Below are 19101 nucleotides of genomic sequence, written 5' to 3' on the forward strand. Positions count from 1 at the left end.
AAATTCAATGGTAATTGTCGCCGAAGGTTGTGTGCTGACCACCATTCTGCTCACTCGCTTCTTAGTCCCTGTTGGTTGTCGTCTTTGATAGAAAAACACGTGAAATTCAATACGGGCAGGAAGTGGGATGAGGGAGGGGGTGGCAAATGGCGTGTACATTTCGCGGGCGCTTTGATGAGAACATCAAAGCGCCCGGGAAATGTACACGCAGGCTGCCAAATGGTGCGCGCACACGGAGCACATGCACTGTGTCAAAGCGGCCCGCGAAAGTGAAAGCAAACGAGTGCTTTGAGGCCTCCAAATGGTGCGCGCGCCCCGGCCGACGCACATGCACTGTATTTGGAGGCCTGAAAGCACTCGTTTTCACTTCCAAAACTCGCTTACTATAAGTCTCGCCAGAGCAGCGCTAAAGCGCTGTCTCAGGCGAGACCTAAAAAGATGAACCGATCGAACTGGCCCTAACAATATCTCTCCATTGCCAGTATGCTCACATTTAAAATGTTATGCATGATATTCATGGCCGCCAAAGGGGAGTATAGTTTAATGTATTTGAAAACTGTCCCTTCACTACCTCTCAGGTGCAGCCTCAAGGCAGGGAGCTCCAGAAATGTTAAATTAGTTTTTTTCATGCAGAAGAACCACAATGGTACAAACCAGATGCGCACCTCCGGGACATCTCTCATGATCCTGTCAACTGTCTCTTCTTTGAAGAAGGTCGTCAAGACAATCCTATTTAGGAAGCAGATTTCAAACATCCAGGTAGCACTGATTCTTTATCACCTCAGTTCCTGCTAAAATGACTAGGCCCTCTAAGGAGAAGGGCACTCTGCTGGAACCATGCATCATGACCTTACCTGGAAGCATGTCAGTCAGGCTACAACTAAGGGATAATGTTGGCCACGCTATGTACTTGGGAAGAAATGGGCCCCAAAGCAAATATGGGTGCTTTAGGGCTACTTAAATACCTAATTAAATATAGCTGGTATTAAAAGACACCAGCACAGATTTTACATTACACAGCTCCAAGTCCAGATGGGCATTGTCCTACTATGGGAAGGAGAGTGGCCATATTATTCCATGGAATGCTACATTAACTAGGATACCTGGGATCCATGTACCCTAACCAGTCAGTAGTTTAAAAGACTTACTCCGGAACTGTTGCTAGAGGTAGCACTAATCTGTTATGGCAATAACATCAAAGTGGACTTGTTTCTTAGTTTTTAAGCTCTCGACCGTTACAAAAACCCTTTTGCGATCCCCTATTAACATACTGCAAGTTTTTGTTAACTTCCAAAATGAGGTGTTAATGCATGGGAATTCAAGAAGGTAGTAGGGCAAAGATGTAGACATAATTGCATCTTTGGCCCAAAACCAATCTATATTTTCACCTTTAGGTGAAGCAAATTTCCTTGAACTGGTAACGGGAGTCACTCTTCGCACATAGAAAGTCTTACAATTATGGAGGTGGATGATACCTGTTGACAAAGTTCCCCAAGTTGTTGAGGAGCTCAGAGTTGTTTTTAAGTAGTAGGTCGTTCCAGGAGAAAGCGCTGTCTTGCCCTTCAGGTCTTATAAATAGTAGGTAAAACCTCCAGATGTCGGAGGGGATGCCGGTATCCTTGGCCATGTCTCCGAAGACGCCCACGCCACGGCTCTTTGAGAACTTTCCATCTTCATAATTCAAATATTCTATTGGAAGAAAGAAGTGTGAAAAAAGTAACAGCATACAACTACATATATCTTCCAGCACTGATGTGAACGGAAAACAACTATAAAATTACTGTTCTAGAATGAGCACAAAATTGAATTCCTTTATGATAGACTCGGGAATTGGCACTACATATTAGCTGGCATTGGCATTAGCAATTTAGGTCAATGGCGTGTGTGTTCAATGAAGTACATAACGCTGTTTACCAACACCCTCAACCGATTACCTCTCTACTAGAGCCATTCACCAACTTTTAAAGACTGTTTTGTAAACAGTGCCTTCATTTATGAATGCACCTTTCTTTTCATTACTCCATTACCTTAGCTAATGTTCTGTGAATCACAGCAGTAAACTGCTGTAAAATGCCTTCCATTGCCTAAGTTTAGATCTACGTACATAATCATGAATTAAATAAATCAATGGAATTACTACAGCTGATAAACAGTCAAGTCTAAAAGATGTCAAAAGAAATATGATAGAACATCTCCTAGTTCATTCAAATAACATTAGATAACATTGTGTGTTTCGTCAAACAAATCCGTGCATTCTACCTTTTAAGATGGAGGAAGCAGCTTTTACTCTTACACAGGACACCGTGCTTAGAAGGTACAGAGATCATATTTGTAAGTGTTGGGTAGGATTTTCCCATGCATGGTGTACAGGCATTTCCCCTGCACCATGTGCTCAACTTCATGCATCTGGTATTCTGGCTTTTGATTTTTGGTCCAGGCATCACGCTCCTCTAGAGTGCGGAGAGGCCTAGGCCTGCCCATGACATGAGTAGGTCCAGGATTGTATACTAAACTCCCATGCGCATGTTACGTGTGTTAATGTCTGTAGCTTGCATGACACATGCATTGTGTGTGCGTGACTGAGCCAGTGTAATGAAGGTCTGTGGGATCCATTTTGGATTAATGTCTGTAGTCTGCATGGCACAATATGGAGCGGAGATTGTGTTCCCACACAGTGGTAGTGAGTTAATCACATTCCTGGAGCTGTAGTGACTCCTTTGCATATTCTTTTAGGACTTATGCGTAGCAGGGAGCGAATGATTAGTCTTCCTGAACACTGACATTTGGTAAATAGTAGAGGTGAGGAATGGGACTGCAGACTCTATTGTGCTAGGTGAGGAAACATTTAGGCTAGGCATGCCTTTTTGTTTTCCCTGGATTACTCCTTCAGTTGGAATGATAAAGCCTGGTGCAGAAACCTCACCGCTTTGTGCCTCCGTTGTGGATGCTCCACGCTTGAGACTACCCTACTGTGATAAGCATCACTCTACACAAAGGCTGTGTTTAGAAAACAGCCTGGAAAGGACACATGAAAGGAGAACCACCCTAAACCGGTTCTGCAGGTTCAGACATAGAATAAATATCTCCTGTCTGGTTTTGGCATATAAAAGTGAGACAACCTCCCTTCCCCCTCATGTTCCAAGTCCTCTACAGCCAAGGAAGGGTGTGCTCCGCAGAGCACTCAAAGGACTGCTGTGCTACCAGGGCTATTGTATTATCATATTGTGGATCACTGAAGAGGTCTATATCAATAAAACATGTATGTACCAGGGCTGGCCTGCCTGACAGCTAGTCTACCAGAAGTGTGGGGACATCAAAAGCTTCATGAACACATGGTGCTGAAAACTTCTGCAACATAATCTTAGTACTAATTGCTTCAAAGGTGGTTGAGTATCATTTTCTTTAATGGTGTATGTGCTTAACAAAGGACCAAGATAGCACAATGAAAATGGATTTGAAGTGGAGTATGGGATAGATGACGAGAAAAGATATATAGTCTTCTGACACAGAGGAAGGATTTCAGTTTCATACAGTATTAGAAAAGCATCCACTGCAAGCAGCAAATCTTTACGAATGAATGCATTCACACATGCAGATGTGAAAATATACTTCATTTAGCGCCAACATTTAAGAAGCGGAAACATGGAAGCAATTTAAAGTTACATTTCATAAAAGACAAGATGATTGGCTAGCTTAATATTCGATTGCACAAAGGGCTAGCAGATTCCAGTCTAGACCTTTTTTGTAAGAAACATTGCAGGCACACCCATACGTGGTAGAACTAGACTGATTCTAACTTCTCACCTGTGTATGTATTTCTAACAAAAGAAAGACCAAAGAGGAACCAAGTTCATCAGTTCCTTTAAATGACCTATATGAAGCTTAAGTAGTTATTTACCTGAAACACAAGTTTTAATGCATAGCTTCTTTTTTAATTTAATATACTTGCTCCAAGCTGGAGTCATCATTTAGAACCTTCCTGAATATTCCAGGAGGACCTCATACCAAATATACATATAATATTTATTATTAAAGTGTACAAACAAAACCAAGACACCATGTTCTTTTAAATCTTAATTGACAGAACTCAGGCAGAAGCTGTAAAAGTAATAAAGGGATTCCTATTTAAGCCAGCTGTCCAGACTATTACTTCTGTTTTTCAAGCGACTAGAAGGAGGCCCTGACCTTGGAAGTTTTTCCCTTAGACTTACTTTACTCAATACAACTCTTTTTCAGCCCTTATGTTAATATCAGCATTTCTTTCTGCTCTTTGTCAATAACAGTTAAAATACAGGACTATTTTTGGTGCTGAAATGGTGCTGCGATTTAACCATAGTTCTTCTATGCAAGAGCAGTAGGCACTTCAGGTGTCTTTTATATCTACTTAGCCACCATGATGTGGAAAGCTGTAAATAGTGCATAGAGAGTACGGTCAGAACTTTAAAAGAAAGACTATAGACTATGAGATGGCTACTGTTTGCCCCTCTTCCTCCCTTTTAGCATGGAGATCTCGGTCAAACCCCAGGTATCTTTCATGGAGGCCCTCAATGGCACATTCAATGCCAAATATTTACATCAACATCGGATCATTAATCACAGTGGCAATGTGTTTTCAAGTTGAGCCCGTGCCACTTAAAGATACCTTGAATACTCCCAAATAAACACCAAAGCACCCAAAATATTCTTTGATGTCACCAGGCAGCGATTATCCAGAGAACAGACCTCAGTCGAGAAGAGACCTAAACCAGATGTAACTCTCGTCTATAAGCTACGAGCCCATAAGAACTGGTAATTTTCTCTTCTGCCACTGAGTAGCAAACTAGGTCATCAAATTCCGCTCCAGATTACATTACTTTCTTGGTGGACATCACATGAAAGTCGGCACAGATACTCAGTATACTCATTTTGAGAACTCCGTTTCAGATTTCAGTGATTTTCAAACACTGGAACTTGCCAAACCAAAATGAATAATATGGCTTTAAAGCCAGGCTTCCTGATGCCAATGGTGTAGATATTTTTGACACCAGGTTCCAACAGAATTTGCCACAAACACAAGCACGAAATTACAGGGTTCCCTCCTGTGACCCACCACATTCAGACATGATTGTTTCAGATGCCAAGTTAAGAAGTTCCTACACTACTGAAACACCATATTCTGTCCCACCATAAAAGTCAGTACATAGATAGACCTAATACAGAAGAAACGGTTATGTCGCAAAGTGCACGCCCGCTTAGAAAGACATGGCAGGTTCCTTTTAGAAGGATTTGAAGTCTTGATTGAGTGCCTACCTTTACAAATAAGACAAGAAGCATCAGATTTGCTGGAAAGTAGTCTGTAACTATATGATTAGGATTCTATCAGACGTAGTAGTGGCCAACAGTGAGAAGAACGGCCTCTTCCTATGGTGAGTCTCCAAAACCCCAACAACCGCCTCACCCTCTTCTCAAAGTTCAAAACCTAAATTCTGGACATAAGCCTTTTGATATCTACAGTTTCAGCTGGTGGGTTGTTTTTGGGAGTGGGGGCAGACAGACTTTTTTTTTTTTTTTTTTTGCAGAGCTATACATTGTACTGCATTAAAACAAGGCTGTCCGACTTACTCGCTCTCCTTGCATTCATAAAGTAACTTTTGATTTTTACACCTAAACAAAGTCAGTACATTTGCCTATAATGTTTACTAATCCTACAGGCACAGTCAAGTAAACTGTAGAGGGACTAGGTGTGACTTTAACTATTACACAGAGAAAACTTAAAATATTGAGTGAGCAAGACAACTAGTTGTGTCCCAGGTCATTGCCTGGACTCCTGTCTAATCAGCCGGATAGTTTCCTGCATAAGTTTGTATTATTAAGATATTAACATCCCCCTGCTTCTAACTCTAGCAGAAAATACATCAACTGCAGCGTTATTAGGAAACATTCTGATCACAAAAACATGTGATGCCACCAGGAAATACGTGCTTATTTTCTGGAGACTTATGTTGCCAAACAAGATTCAGGATTAAGGCAGACCACCTTTAAACTTTTTGGTTAGCTCATGCAATAATGTCTGATCTTCCTCCTCCTTTCATGCAAATGTCTTAATGTTCTTATACTAACTGATAGGAATAATAAGCATCCCATGAAGGAGGATACCAGTTTTACTTGTCATTGCAGCTCTCCCTCACTCGCATCTGCATCACATTGATAACCATGTCCTATGTCCCATGTTGCTTCCCAAAATATGTGGGGACTGGACCAGTGAAAAGCAAAGCGGGTGCTGGAGGACTGGTTAACTTAAAAGGACTGTGCTAAATAACCCATGCAGCCTCTACAAGGGTGGTCTCAAAGGAGAAGAAAATTATGTATCATGTTATAATCACGTCATAGTTCAGCGTTCTCATATTGGGAAGGATGCCCAGCAATAACTTGGCGGTTAGGATCTTGCAGCAGATGCCCATAAACAGCAAACTACCAATAAATGTGGGAAACAGACCTACACTGCAAAAAGGAACAACCTATATGTATGACCAGTTTTTCAGATTTGCATCTTCTATATACTACAACATTTGTGTATATATATATATATACATATAATATTATATATATATATATATTATCTACTGGCGGTCGCCAGTAGATAGTTATAGATAGGACCTATTTTCCATAGGAAATCCGCAACATTCTATTGAGAATATCATTGGCGCGGATTGACGAATCTTCGCGAAATTCTCCAAACTTTTGGCCAGCTCCGCTCCTACCCTGAAAGTTTTGCGGTGATCCGTGAAGCGGGGGGCGAGAAAAAAGGGGGGTCCCAAAACGCGTTTTCCCCATGCAATTTCCCATAGGATCTGTTGTCGCAGCTACAGCCCGAACCGCTGAACGGAATGACACCAAATTTGGCAAAGAGGTAGTCCTCAGTTCGGACTCGTGCCTTTTGCATATTTGGTGTGAATCTGTTCAGTAGTCCCTGAGAAAATTAGGGTAAAAAAGTTAGTGATATCTATGGCCGCGGAGGATCCGCGGACCCTACCCGGACCGTACGCGAACCCTCCCCGAACCGAGCGCGCACCCTCCCGATCGCGCGCTGAATGCTAATTGGCTGTCAAGAGTCTCTATACATTCAAAACCAGGAACTGTTAGCGGCCATTTTCTGCCTCGGTAGAAGCGAGGCTGAAGAAGCAAGGGGAATAAGTGCGTAAAACATATAAAGGTTGCAGAGTGGGAATACTCTGACCCTCTTCTAGAGGTGCTTAGGGGGTCCCAGAAGGACCCTCTGGGGCCCCCCATTTTTTTTTTTTTTAAAAGCGCCGAAATGCGCGCATCCTATCGCGTTGGATTCACGGATTCTCTCGCGGTGGGTGCGCGGATCCACGGCAACGTTTTTTGAAAAACGACAAGAAATCATTGGTTGTATAACAACTTTCTACACTGAAAGGTAGGGTGTATATTTTTGTTTTTTAAAGGTATGATTGTTATTGGTTAACAAAAACAGATTGTAAGGAACATTATATATGATAAGCTGATATGTTGAAAAGTCAAGCACACTTCCTGTCTTGTGTAGGAACATTGTGTGCTGAACTTGTGACCTGTGAGCTCAGTGCAGTGTTCCATGACCTGTTTCTATGGTAACAGGCAGAAGGCAGATTGGGGGAAGGGTTGAAATGTATTTCAGTTGGAAAGGGTTGAAATGTTTAACCAATAGAAATGTGTGTTTGCTTTTGAGTTTGTGTGAAGGATTGTGATTTGATGTTTACATGTATATGTGTGGAAAATGAAAGGGAAACTTTTCCATTCTTTGCTTTTGCTGAGAGGTGCACAGTGCAGAGATTCTGTAAAAGAAAATATGGCGAGTGATTGATATACTCCTTAATCTACAAAAGAACTTGAAAGATGAGTTATTTAATTGTGAGGGGATGTATGTGGACTATTTTGATTTTAATCAGACTAATGTATTTTTCCTGCTAAAGTGTAGGGAGTACTTTTTTTCTCTACAATGTGTGTGCATGTAGAAACCATTCTGTGATTGGCATTTGTGTTTCTCATGTGTTTGTAGTGAAATAACTGTGCAGTTTTTATATTTTGGTAGAATTAGAAACCAGTCATTGTTTATGAATTTGTGAAATGAGTTATGTTATGTTTCTATACTAACATGTAGTACTACTTCTAGTTGAAGAAATGTGTTTTCATATAGTGCAAGGGATAGTGTTGTTTATCTAGAATCACACAGTGAGTCTGTGTGCATTTGGGAACCACTGTGAGAGAAGCATTTGGTAATATCGTGTATTTGCTGACAGATAAGTGTTTTAAAACCAGTCAGGTTGTCAAGTTTTAGTAGCATTAGAAGCCAGTCTTTGCTTATGTGTTGATTCAATGAGTCAGGCATTGACACTAAAGTGCAGTCGTGAAATATGTAGATTGTGTGCAGTTCCCTTACCACTTGCACTGTAGTGAATGAGTTTTGGTAAGCTCATAGGGATAGTGGTGCTTGTCTAGAATCATACTGTGAGTTAGTGTGTATTTGGGATCACTGTGAGAGAATCATTTGGTAACATCATGTATTTGCTGACAGATAAGTGTTTTAAAATCTGTCATGTTGAGAAGTTTTAGTAGCATTAGAATCCAGTCTTTGCTTATATGTTGATTAAATGAGTCATGCTTTGACACTGATGTGCTGTACTTAAATATGTAGATTGTGTGCAGTACCATTAACTCTTCTAGACTAGTGAATGATTTTTGGTAAACTCCTAGGTATAGTGGTGGTTGTCTAGAATTACACTGAGTCTGTGTGCATTTGAGAACCACTGTGAGAGAAGCATTTGGTAACATCGTGTATTTGCTGACAGATAACTAATTTAAAACCTCTCATGTTGTCAGGTTTTAGTAGCATTAGAAGCTAGTCTTTGCTTATGCATTGATAAAATCAGTCAGGGTTTGACACTAAGGTGCAGTACCATGTGCTATTCTGTTCACTGTGGCAGAACTGAAAATGTAAAAGTTTTACCTAAGCACTGTCCTAGAAGTAGTCTGATTATTTAGTCAGTTTCTAAGTACCAAATAGATTGCTTCAAATAAAAGTGTTCTGACATACTATACACTTGTCTTTTATACCTTCAATTCCTTAGTCAGTATCCATACACTTCCAGGAAACATCCTGTCACTTCCTTTGCAGTCATCTAGAGACCCATTCAACAGCATGTACTAATCCATTGACTGTGCCAAAACTCAAACACTTATAAATTCACCTAGACACTCTCTTTCCAGTACTCTAATGATTCAGTCACTGCCTAAGTATGCATGCACTGAGCCAGTTCTTGGCACATGGACTACGTCAAACCCATATCCACTATGCATGCAGTCCTCTAACCACCTACACACTTGTCTTTCACACCTTCAATTCCCCAGTCAGTATCCGTTCACTTACAGCAAACACCCTGTCACTGCCGTTGCACTCCTCTAGTGACCCATTCAGCATCATGTACTAATCCATTCACAGCGCCAAATCCTAATAAATTCACCCAGACACTCTCCTTGCAGTACTCTAATCATTCAGTCAGTACCCAAGTACTCATCCAGTGACCCAGGCCTTAGTATATGGACTGCTTCAAACCCTTATCCTCTATGTATGCAGTCCTCTAACCACCTACACAATTGTCTTTCACACCTTTAATTCCCTAGTCAGTATCCATACACTTCCAGGAAATACCCTGTGACTCTCTTTGCAGTCCTCTAGTGACCCATTCAGCACCATGTACTAATCCATTCACTGTGCTAAAACCCAAAAACTTATAAATTCACCAAGATACTATCTTTGCAGTACTCTAATCATTCAGTCAGTGCCTAAGTATTCATACACTGAGCCAGGCCTTAGCACATGGACTGCTTCAAACCCCTATGCACTATGCATGCAGTCTTCTAACCACCTAGACACTTGTCTTTCACACTTTCAATTTCCTAGTCAGTATCCATACAGTCCAGCACTTGTCACTGCCTTTGCACTCCTCTAGTGACCCATTCAGTACCGAGTACTAATCTATTCTCTGTGCGAAAAGCCTAGCACTTATAAATTCACCTAGGCACTCTCCTTGCTGTACGATAATCATTCAGTCAGTACCCAAGTAGTCATGCAGTGAGCCAGGTGTTAGCACATGGACTGCTTTAAATGCCTATGCAGTATGGATGCAATCCTCTAATCACCTACACAGTTGTGTTTCACACCTTCTATTCCCTAGTTAGTATTCATACTCTTCTAGCAAACACCCTGTGAGTCACCAAGCGTGTCTCCTTATACTACTGTAATCATTTAGTCAGTTAGCATGTAGTGTTTTAGTGAGGTAGGCTTTAGGGCATGAACTGCTTCAAAGTAGTATGGACTATGCATGTAGTGTTTTAATGATCGTCACACTTGTGGTTCAGGGCTATAGTTTCATAGTCAGTTTTTATATAAAATGTGTTTGTACAGTAATGGAATAGTATAAATTTGAAAGTTATTAATATACATTTATTTGTGATTCTTTTTTACAGATACAGAACAGGAGTGTTTCTCATCTGTTTGCACTCTTCTCGTGCAAGATTGTTTGGATGAAGGGTCCTTCGATGTTTCATCATACTTGCTGTGCCGCACGAGTATTTTTTGTTAAGATCTCCTCGTAACAGAACTCTTTGGCAAATCTTGCGAGTGACGAAGGTGGCATTGGTCTTTGTTTGCTCCTTGGAAAAAGTAAAAAATGTCCTCACCACTGAAGAAAAACGTTGTGGGCATGGTGCCTTCTGCACAACATTTTCCTCAGATTTGGTAAATATTTTAAAGCGGCAACATTTACAGTTTTTGTAAGTTAAACTTATAAAATTTTGTTAGCTGTATGCATTTTATATATCTGTGATTTGTTTCTTGTGGTATTTTGTTGAGAATACCATGTTGTTGTTTTTTTAACAATCTTTCTTATTTTCCAGGTCTGTCGTCGACATCCATTGTCCCCACAGTAGTGTTCTGCCTTGTTGTTTTTTATTATTATTATTACATTTTGTTTATTAGTTTATTGTTCATATATATGTTAAAAAAAGAAAGTTTGAAAATAGTTTTTCGTTTATATATTTATGATTATAAAAAAGAAAGTTTGAAAAAAAAATTTATAACGTTTTCTGGTTGTTCTCTTAACTGCTGTGTGACTCTTTCTTGTTCTTATTACTGTTATTTGATGGAGTCCACCATGGTGTTAAATTTTGGGGGACTTATCGCTGGAATACTGGTGATACCTGCACTTTGCACTAACTTCTGAATAGTGTGTTAGATTTATCTCAACTTTACTTCCGTTAAAGTGCTGATAATGAAATGGAGAGTAGCCGTTCCCGTGCAAAAACACACGAGGTGCACCTTTCCGATTTATTCTAAATACTAAAATCCTGTATTGAATTGCACTGAGGTATTGGCTGCAGTTACAGTGTACACACAAAATCTATTAAGAAATCTCATTGTATTTATATTGATTGGGAATAGTGCGTCAGGTGCTGGATCTTGATGAGATACACTGCTCAGTTCGTATATTGTTCTGCACACGAAAAAAATCACATCACAACTTTCACACCAATTGCAATGCAAAACAAATTCCGGCGATAAGACATGTTAGCACCAGGGATTTTACACCTGCTTTCTGCTGGTGTTAAGCAGGCCAACTACCTGCACCATGAAAGGGAACACAGTCAAGTGCCACACCAGAACACCCACAGGTACCATAGAGTCAATGAGCATGATACAGGGATACTGAAGAAAAATATAGTACGCGCACTCCCTATGAGTTGCCAATGGGTATTAGATGGGTGTACCGTGCTCACGGGGTATCACTCTCCGAGGTGGAGTGTAAATATGAATATGAAGGTGCACCCCCAACAATTTGGGGTGTGTCCCCCAGGCACTGGTAGTGGTCCTCCGAGGAGGCTTCTGATAGTTAAATGAGTTCATCACAAGTTCGTGATTTTTCAAAAGAATCTTTACTGATTTTTCTATTGCTTCATAGAAGTTGAAGATTACATTTTCAATCCATAGACAGAATCGTCTGCTCTTCGATCACACATTAATTGTTATTCCCAATGCATTTCGGCATGCTTGCCTTCATCAGGGGAAATCTATGAATAATAATGAACGTAGTGAGTGTAATGCACGAGGAAATAATTTTACCCTATTTTTTTTTTAAAAAACGGAGAAAGAAAGACGGGGAAAGAGCGAAGACCGCGGGTGTGGTGTTTAGTAAAAAGCGCGGTTTACGTGAGTGAAAGAGGATGGTAAAACTTTGGTGGTAGATCAACGGGAGCGTGAATATTAATTGCGGGTGTACTAGTGAAGGGATGTTGAAGTTATATTTATGTTTACAAAGTCTCCGGGTGATTCTATTGAGGTGCTAGTGTCTTTAAAAAGATTTTTTTACGGGTGAAATGGAGCCCAAGGTGACGAGGTGAAAGAAGCTATGATCGGTGAAATATATTAGGGGTATTGTTGATTATCAAACTAGACCTGGCGGTTAATGGTGCTCTGAGGTTTTAATTTCTTACCGGGTGTGAGAAGCATCGGCGCGTTGAGTCAATGGTGGGTTAGTGGTGAATCGAATCCGGAAGCTAAAAGGAAGGTGGTCACGTGGTGTGGTTCAGTGCGTTAAACAGAGAAGAAAGACTATAGAGGTTCGGAAAAAGGACTAAGAAAGGCGCCGATGCTAAAGAAACAACAACATGGTATTCTCAACAAAATACCACAAGAAACAAATCACAGATATATAAAATGCCTACAGCTAACAAAATTTTATAAGTTTAACTTACAAAAACTGTAAATGTTGCCGCTTTAAAATATTTACCGAATCTGAGGAAAATGTTGTGCAGAAGCATCGGCGCCTTTCTTAGTCCTTTTTCCGTTATAGTTAGGAATTGGCATTTAAAAAAACCTTAGAAATTCACTGAAAAAACCAAAGGTTTCAGGGGCGTTATAGTTAGCTGGACATTTCCCTCGGGCAAAACCCTAGAAATTCACCTGTTATAGTTAGTTTAACTAACTATAACTCGCGCCCCCGCAATGCACTGCTGATGACGTCACATATTACATCACTCATGACATGGTCAGTGACTTCACTGATGACATCTCAAATGACATCACTCATGTCATCACTGATGACATCATCCATGTGATAATTTAGTGCATCTTCACACACCCTAATATAACCTTTGATACACCGACTCAAAATTTCAGACGGCCATTTTGAAAATCATAGATACTCCAATACCAATAACTACATACCCACTCATTAACTCTTAGGTCTACATACACCTCCACTCACTCACCTGTACAGTCACTCATACTTACTCCGTACAAGACTATCATATGCATTTATACACCTATATAGACACTCACACACCGCCAATCATCCATTGAGGTACTGACACACCTAGTCAGTCGTGCAAGTAATTAAACACAGTCCAATTTACTCACCTATACAGTTAAACACACTCAAGTTCACTTACTCATAAAAATAGTACCACATTCTTACGCTCTAATAGAGTCATTGATACAAGCACACACTCATCCATACAGCCACTCTCACAATCACACACTCTCACATATACCCACTTATATACTCTTACACACATATATACTGCCTTTCACATATGTAGTTAGTCACACATGTACCACTGAGATATACATTCAATCCCTAACACACCCATACATACACTCACCCAACCATACAGTCCATCACAGATGCACTCTTAAAACCATGCACCCATAGAATCACCCACTCACACATCTATGCATAGTCACACACACCCTACCCACACAAACACTCAGGCACCCATACAGATACTCAGACAACCAATCAATAACCCATATAGACACTCATATAGCTATTCACAAAACCATGCAGCCACTTATACACCTACACACAGACACATACAGACATTCACAGTTTAGTCACTAGTCTGCAGTAAGATACATTTAATGACTCACTTAAAGAGTCAGTTACGCACCTACAAAATCATCCATTCACACACTTGTAACCCACTCATTCTTAAACAGACCTTTCCCTATATATATTAAACATATTAAAACTGTACAGAAACACATACCTACTGGATGATGTCATTAGTGATGTCATCAGTGATGTCATTTGAGATGTCATCAGTGATGTCATCAGTGATGTCACTGACCATGTCATGAGTGATGTAATATGTGACGTCATCAGCAGTGCATTGCGGGGGCGCGAGTTATAGTTAGCTGAACTAACTATAACAGGGGAATTTCTAGGGTTTTGTACGAGGGAAATGTCCAGCTAACTATAACGCCCCTGAAACCTTTGGTTTTTTCAGTGAAATTCTAAGGTTTTTTAAATGCCAATTCCTAACTATAACGCCCCTGAAACCTATGGTTTTTTCAGTGAATATATACATATACATATATATATATATATATATATATATATATATACATATATATATACACATATACACAGTAAATTGAGCAGATGCAGCTATTCGATTTCACAGCAAACATGGCTTGGCTTGGCCTCCACTGCAGACAAGACTCAGCAAACTTACATCAAACAGGCAAAACCTTTCTTACCAGTAGCTATTAGGTGACTAACCAAGGTGTAGTTATCTTCCGCTCCTAGCAGGGAGCATGGGAAAACAACGCTGTGGAACGGGACATTATCTTTAGCCATGAAATTGTAGAGCTGCACCTGAAATCAATGCAGACATACATATGAAATTAGGGGTGTGTAGTAACACCATGCCGTGAAAGAGCTCAGTAGGATCATGTGCCTGCTGCAGAGATCTATACACAACCTGTGTTGTCAGGTTTAATCTGAAAGACGTCCTCTGTACTGAGGTATTCAAGAGCAGAAACTGACCTGTTCTGGGTTCTTCCACCACTTCTCCCACTGGTCTGTGTAGTTTGCGGTGATGGAGAGGTAGCCAATTGGAGCATCAAACCAGACATAGAACACCTGAGGGCCACAGTAAGGAAACAGTCAGTGAGAACAGGGGGTGCGTAGAACAAAAAAAACATCTTCCGAATCAGCATCAATCAATACATCTAGAGAAACGTCAGGCTGGCCAGTACGAATGATTTATGTCACCTAATAACAAGGATGATAAGTCGCTGAATACCAATTACATGGGAAAACATGTTTGAGAACAGTTTCCTCCCTTGCTGCTACTTTGTACTCCAACTTCATGGCTCAAAGCATAATCCCCTAAGTAGAGTTTAAGACACTTTATTTACATTTTCAGACAGACACAGAGGTTCAATTACAGACACTCCATTGTGCAGGAGTCACGGTTCCAGCTGGATACGGAGCCCCTGGAGTAGATTTCTTCTGGACAGGTTCGCTGTCCACGGGAGATTGGAGTCTTTTTCAAAGACAACAGTCCTCCCATGGTTTCCAGAGGTCCCTGGCTGCAAGACAGGTCATCTTTTGGTCGCAGATTCTTCGAAGCTGGAGACAGGCGAGTAGGGCTGGTGTCAGGGCAGCTGTCGTCTTCTGGCTTCTCTGCCGGGATGTCTTCTTAAGTTGTTGCAGATCTAGATTGCAGGTCAGGAGAGCCACCTAAATACTACATTTAGGGGGTTTTAAGGAAGTTGCAGGTAGGGCCAATGGCACCTTACCTGGGTTGGCTACACCCACTATTATGCCACTCTCCTAAGGGAGGGGGGCATAGTGCTAGCCCTGATTGGAAGAGTCCCCTCATCTTCAAGATGGAGGAGACTAAAAAGTGTGTTTGACTTCGCCTCCTCCACCAGAGGGGTGGGGTTGGCAAAGGTGGGCACACCTCCTATCCTTTCTAAGTTTTCCCGCCGGTTTTCTCGCCCAAAGGGGGGGGTGTAAAGCTGGGGCTGCCATCTGCTTCTAGCAGCAGAGGATCACATTATAAAGGCGGCAGGCCTTTAAAGTTTACCCTTCGAGCACTGGCCCATCCTGGGGGAAGGAGGTGTGGTACCTCTGCCCAGGATGTGCATTGTTTCTGGTCCTAGAGAGCAGAGGCTTTCCACCCAGGTGTCCAGAAATAGGTCAGTATGTGGCAGGCTGCCTAAAGCCAGTCACTGCCCACACCAAGGTCGGTAGATTTTCAGGGGGCACCTCTGAGGTGCCCTCTGAGCACTTGTTTTAATAAATGTCACACTGGCACAAGTGAGGATTTATTACAAGGAGCTGTTTAGTACAAAAAACACTCATGGTTTCAGTGAAGCCTTCATGGTACTGGGAAACTCAAGCTGTCCAGTTTCCAGCCCATGCACTCCTTATGGCTTCCCTGGCACTTACAATATTTAAGAATGGACTTAAGTACTGTAGGGGCATATGGATTAGTTACTTACCTGTAATCCTAGTTCTCTTCCAGGGGTATCATCATCAAAATCATAAGCACTAGAATATTCCCGCCCATGCGCGGGACCCCGGAAACACAATCATATATGTGAAAACATTATATATATATATATATATATATATATATATATATATATATATATATATATATATATATATATATATATACATATATACATACACACACACACACACAATACAAAACGTAAATGCAGCCTTCCAAACACTAAGAACTGAGTAATGCTGTAAGGACGCCCTTGTATATTATGAATAATACCCTAAAAACAGGGAAAAACAAACAGCAAAATATGTTTGAAAACGGTTTTAATGCTTAGCACTTAGCACAATCCCTCAGATAGGACTGAAAGCATTGACAGCTCACAGGCTGCATTGTAGAATCATAGCATAGAAAAGCTGAACAGCTAACCTTTAGCAACATAGAAATAAACTGGCACCGTGCCATTGAGGCAAGCATGACCCCTAGCTTCCCATCATGCCTTAGGGGTGACAGTTAGGTCAGTTGTTCTTTGCGGTGACCCAAAGGCCAGGACGCAAAGAGTTGACATTTTAAACGTTCCTTTGCCCGGGGAGGCGGGAGGGTTGCTTATGACTTTGATGAGGATACCCCTGGAAGAGAACTAGGATTACAGGTAAGTAACTAAACCTTCTCTTCCAGGGGATCCTCATCAATAGTCATAAGCACTAGAATAGAATAGCAAGCGCCATCCCTTCCGCCTGCGGGCAAAAGGAAAAGGAACTATCAATCAAGCTCAGATAACCAAACTTGAACACACAGATATCTTATGATCTGAACAGATTTTTCAAGGAGGCTTGGCCTACTTGGGTATCTGCCCTGGAATCGGATTCAAGACAGTTATGCCTCGTGAACGTGTGCACCGATTTCCAGGTTGCTGCCTTGCAAATCTCCGCCATAGGCACGTCATGCAAGAAAGCTACTGTAGTGGAATGTGCTTTAGGAGACAACAATAGGGGTTTGTTTGCCAACTGGTAGGCCAATCTAATACAGGACACTATCCATCTTGAAATGGACCGTTTGGAAGCTGGAAAGCCCGTCCTCGTGGCACCATAATTTAAAAACAATTGGTCTGATTTCCTTATGGCCTTCGTTCCCTCCAAATAGAACTTGAGCACCCTCTTAAGGTCTAAGGAGTGGAGAGACCTTTCCACAGGAGTAGTCGGATTGGGAAAAAAGGAAGGGAGAGAAATCATTTGGTTAATATGAAAATCAGACAAATCCTTTGGCAAAAAGGAAGGATGAGTTCTTAACACCATCCTGTTATGGTGAAACACAGTATATGGTTCCTTGGCAGATAGCGCTTGGATCTGCTTACTCTGCATGCTGTTGTTATTGCCACTAGAAAAGCGGCCTTCCATGTCAAGTGCTGCAGCGTGGCCTTATGAATGGGCTCAAAAGGAGGACCCATCAATCTGGAAATGACTAGATTCAACTCCCAAGGAGGAGAAGGAGGTCGAACAGGGGGATACACCTTCTTCAAACCCTGTAGGAAATCCTTGACCACCTGCAGTTGAAAAAAGGAAGGTTGGTTGGGAGACCTTCTGTAGGCCGTGATGGTAGCCAAGCGCACCCTAATCGAGGATTACTTCAAACCAGCCTTGGCTAAGTAAAGGAGGTAAGGATGAATTACCTCTTCCTCCCCCCCTTTAAATGATTACGTGCACACCACAAGTAGGATCTTCCTAAAAGGCGTATGACGCCCTCGTGGATGGTCTCTTTGCTTCTTTCAGAATGTGCATACAGTCCTGAGGTAGATTCAAGTGTCCATATTGCAGGACCTCAGGAGCCATGCTGCCAAGTTCAACGAGGGAAGGTTGGGATGGAGAATCTTCCCGTCCATCTTGGTCAGAAGGTCAGATCTGTAAGGCAGCCTCTTGTGGGGAGGACCGACATCTGCAAAAGGTCTGGATACCACCACTGACGAGGACAGTCTGGAGCTATCAAGATCATCGTCATGTCGGATCGGATGAGCTTGGATACGTAAGCAAATGTTCCGGACCAGTCCATCAAAGCGCATTCCCCCTCGTCCCTGGACGGTAGTACCTGGACGCGAAGGCGTGGCATTTTTTGTTTTGGTCGTCTGCAAACAGATCTATTGAAGATCGACCCCACTGCTGAAAAATGTCTGCCACCACCTCGTCGTTTAGCACCCAGTCTGGCTGATCTTCGAAGTGCCGACTGAGTGCGTCTGCTCTCACGTTTTGCTCCCCTGGAAGGTGCACAGCTGTGATGGAGAGATCTCGGGCTAGAAGCCAGTGCCAAATTGCTTGAGCTTCCAGTGAGAGTGGGCGAGAGCGTGTACCACCCTGTTCGTTGAGGTAATACATGGTGATCGTGTTGTCTATTTGAACCAGAATCGAGTTGGATTTGATCGAAGGCTGATAAGCTTTTAGAGCAAGGTGGACCGCTCGCAGCTCTAACATGTTTATATGGTAGGACTGCTCCTTGATGAACCACCGGGCCTGCCTCTGTAGGCAATCCATGTGAGCCCCCCCCCCCCATTCGCACCCCACCTGCGCAACATCATCAACCTCTCCTTCAAGACCACGACCTTCCCTGAGAGCTGGAAGCACGCCGAAATCAACGCCCTACTGAAGAAACCCAAGGCGGACCCGAGTGAACTAAAAAACTTCTGGCCCATCTCCCTGCTTCCATTCCCAGCTAAGGTCATCGAGAAGATAGTCAAAATCCAGCTCACCCGCTACCTCGAAGACAACAGCATCC

General features: G+C 41.9%; 1 protein-coding gene across 2 annotated transcripts in view; it reads right to left on the reverse strand.

Annotated features, from left to right (window-relative positions):
- The window catches only part of MARS1 (methionyl-tRNA synthetase 1), a 253255-nt gene that overhangs the window by 88234 nt on the left and 145920 nt on the right, over nucleotides 1-19101 (reverse strand). For both annotated transcript variants that reach the window (XM_085654605.1, XM_085654606.1), the window contains exons 13-15: nucleotides 14865-14960; nucleotides 14576-14693; nucleotides 1476-1689 (exon numbers count right to left, since the gene is read on the reverse strand). In XM_085654605.1, the coding sequence (XP_085510731.1) occupies nucleotides 1476-1689; nucleotides 14576-14693; nucleotides 14865-14960 (428 nt within the window). The remainder of the gene's footprint in view (nucleotides 1-1475; nucleotides 1690-14575; nucleotides 14694-14864; nucleotides 14961-19101) is intronic.

This window comes from Triturus cristatus, chromosome 4_1 (genome assembly GCF_964204655.1).
Source record: "Triturus cristatus chromosome 4_1, aTriCri1.1, whole genome shotgun sequence".
Taxonomy (NCBI): domain Eukaryota; kingdom Metazoa; phylum Chordata; class Amphibia; order Caudata; family Salamandridae; genus Triturus; species Triturus cristatus.